General features: G+C 44.1%; 1 protein-coding gene across 1 annotated transcript; it reads left to right on the top strand.

Annotated features, from left to right (window-relative positions):
- The first annotated feature begins 1,169 nt into the window (after positions 1–1,169).
- On the top strand, positions 1,170–2,063 carry olig3 (oligodendrocyte transcription factor 3). Its single transcript, XM_082154754.1, has one exon. It carries the CDS (start codon positions 1,219–1,221, stop codon positions 1,990–1,992), a length of 774 nt encoding a protein of 257 aa, XP_082010880.1. The 5' UTR covers positions 1,170–1,218; the 3' UTR covers positions 1,993–2,063.
- The last annotated feature ends 1,146 nt before the right edge of the window (positions 2,064–3,209 follow it).

Raw genomic sequence — 3,209 nt, 5'->3', positions numbered from 1 at the left:
ATTAACTAAATACATACTGTATTTAAAAAAATTACAATATGCATTCAGGATTAATCTTTGTAACACACACACACACACACACACACACACACACACACACACACACACACACACACACACACACACACACACACACACACACACACACACACACATATCTTCACTATTTCAGCTTACAGAATAAAAAAAAAAAAAATCTTGATCAGTAATTTTAGTTGTCAAATTTGTCAAACTGTAAGTTTCTTAAATTTGTAAAATTCTTCTGCAGATTTAAGGCAATTCAATTGAAGGTTTAAATTTTACATTTTAAAGGTTTAAAATTAAGAGCGGCTGAATTGACAGTATGTGGGCCTTAAAAATGGCCCAGCAAAGTGCAATGTTTATATATATCAAAATAATTATAACAAGCATATTATTATGCACATTATTAACAGATCAGCCGTTCACACACACACACACACACACACACACACACACACACACACACACACACACACACACACACACACACACACACACACACACACACACACACACCTAATCCGTAGGATCATTACTTAATCTAATCATGCTTGTTAATATTATTTTAGATGCACGCAAGTAATAACAAAATATGACTATCCTATGACGCATAAACATACAGTATGCATATTTTGTGATTGCATACATAATCAGTGAGACGAAATGAAGGGTGCAAGGTGTGTTGTGACTGACCCGGCATCGGTTCTTAAGTGTGGAGAAGTATTTGCAAAGTTTCGGAGGCTCCTGGGCTGAAGTGTCCCCCCATGGCGTCCTTACAATGAATATGAATAGATGCTCCTCTGGTCAATGGGACAGTCAAAGCACACCGCTCCAGATAATGGGGACGTCATCCTAACAAGACCGTTATGAATAGAGGGGCTCCTTTTGTTTGGCCCCTGTCGAGCAGCGCTATAAATACTGAGTCCTGTGATGCGACTCCACAGATCGAGAGAGGTTCATCAGCGAGAGAGATCAAAACCAGGCGACACGGCCTCGGTCGACAGAGAGAGAGAGAGAGAGAGAGAGAGAGAGAGAGGCGACACGGCCTCGGTCGACAGAGAGAGAAAGACACAGACACACACACACAGAGAGAGAGAGAGAGGCTCCGGTGGGATAAATCAGGTGATCAAGCAGGAGTGACTTGAAATAAAAACAAGACAAGAGAAAGACAACCTCCTACACAAGCTCAGCCATAAAATGAATTCGGACTCGAGCTCCAGCAGAGCCTCCTCTCCAGACATGGATGAGATGTTCCTCCGCGACCACCACCTCCTCCACCCGCAGGACGCGCGCCTGAACTCCGTGTCCTCCACGCAGAACGAGCTGCTCCAGAAGATGACCAGCGAACACCTGTCCAAATCTCCCTCTGGCAGCAAGTACAAGCTGAAGAAGCAAGTGACCGAGCAGGAGGTCCAGCAACTGCGCCTGAAGATCAACGGGCGCGAGCGCAAGCGCATGCACGACCTGAACCTGGCGATGGACGGGCTCCGGGAGGTCATGCCGTACGCGCACGGGCCGTCCGTGAGGAAGCTCTCCAAGATCGCCACTCTCCTGCTGGCCAGAAACTACATCTTAATGCTGACCAGCTCCCTGGACGAGATGAAGCGGCTGGTGGGCGAGATTTACGGTGGACATCACTCGGCGTTTCACTGCGGGACGGTGAGCCACGGCGGCGCGCATTCCGCGAGCGCGGCACACCAGGTGCATCACCCGCTCCTCGGGAGCGCGCTGTCCTCTTCCACCTCCTCGACGCTTTCGACCAGTTTACCGGGACTTACTTCCATCAGGACCCCGCACTCTCTGATGAAGAGCACCCCTGCACCCCCTCTGCACCTCGGGGGCAGTTTCCAGCACTGGTCGGGCCTGCCGTGCCCCTGCACTATCTGCCAGGTGCCTCCACCCCCCCACCTGCCCATCACCTCCACAGGACTCACCAGGCTTTCCACAGAAAACAAGGACGTGATGAAGTGAAGTGTGCATTGTGGACTGGACTTTGCATGATCTGTCTGTCTGTCTGTTTGTTTGTTTGTATGTTTGTTTGTTTGATTGTTTTAGCCCTTACAAATTCACTACTTCGTCCTTGTAACAAGGATCTCATTGGTAATGCTTTGTAAGGTACAGTTATGGAGTATGTGCTGCATAACGCACTGTAAATAATGTCAGGGGCCGCGCGAGGCTCCGTGTACATTCACTGTAAATGAGAGTAAATTGTTCTATTCGAAATGGAATCTTATGTGTTTGAAGTTGCCCTGGAAACGCGAGCACTCCCCTTGCGCGAGCTTACTTTGGTAACCATATTGTCCGCCAAAAAAATAAAATAATAATGCGGGATCTCCTTTCTGACATTGCATCTGCTTCAGCGTTACAAATCTAGGTTACACTTTATTTTAAGGTGTCTTTGTTACAGTTTAATTATACATTTAAGTACTTGGTAATATTAATTAAATGGGATTAGGGTCTGGTTTGGTTTAGAGTTAGTTGCATGCATTTATGCATAATTTATAGTTATTATAGTAACTACATGTTACATATGCCAAGGACACTGTAAAATAAAGTGTTACCCATCTAGGCGTTTTGGCGCAAATGTGGCTAACATGGTAAAGTTGCGTAAGGCTACCTGTTGATCATGTGATGTGATGATGATGAGGCGCGTGCATGTGTCTTTCTGCAAAGGGCGTGAAAAGACGAAACCCACATGTTCCTTGTAACAAGGATTGTGAAATGGCATTTCAGATGGAAACTGTACGACTGTGGATTTAGTTCGCATTAGAGTGTTGTTATGATGATATCTCTCTTTCGATTCTTTTATTCGTCCATTGTCTGCCTGAGTAATAGCTGAACCTTCAGTGTGTCGTATCTTTATTTGAAATTCTTCAGCATGAGCATGATCTTTTTTCCTGGGAAATTTTTGTTATTCCAGAGAGATTGCCGTGGTCTTTATTTTTGTACATTCTTGTTGACAAATGAGATATTTATTATTGCCCAGTGTTCCTGGATGAAATTTCAATAAAACGTTGCTGTAAAAAAAAAAAGAGAAAGAAAATATCTGTTTTGTTTTGTATATTTTGTAACATGTTGTGCATATTACATTTATTGTGCCTTATATAGTTATTACAACAAAAGAAAAATCCGCTCCTACATATCAAAAATAATTACTGAATATAGAGACAATTATCTGTTTGCAATAT

Source organism: Leuciscus leuciscus, assembly GCF_965113295.1.
Source record: "Leuciscus leuciscus genome assembly, chromosome: 22".
Classification (NCBI taxonomy): Eukaryota; Metazoa; Chordata; class Actinopteri; order Cypriniformes; family Leuciscidae; genus Leuciscus; species Leuciscus leuciscus.
Note: the sequence above shows the minus strand (reverse complement) of the source record. Positions and strands in the feature narration are given on the sequence as shown.

Coding starts and splice junctions, on each gene's coding strand:
- olig3 (XM_082154754.1), top strand. CDS start 1,219: ATGAATTCGGACTCGAGCTCCAGCAGAGCCTCCTCTCCAGACATGGAT.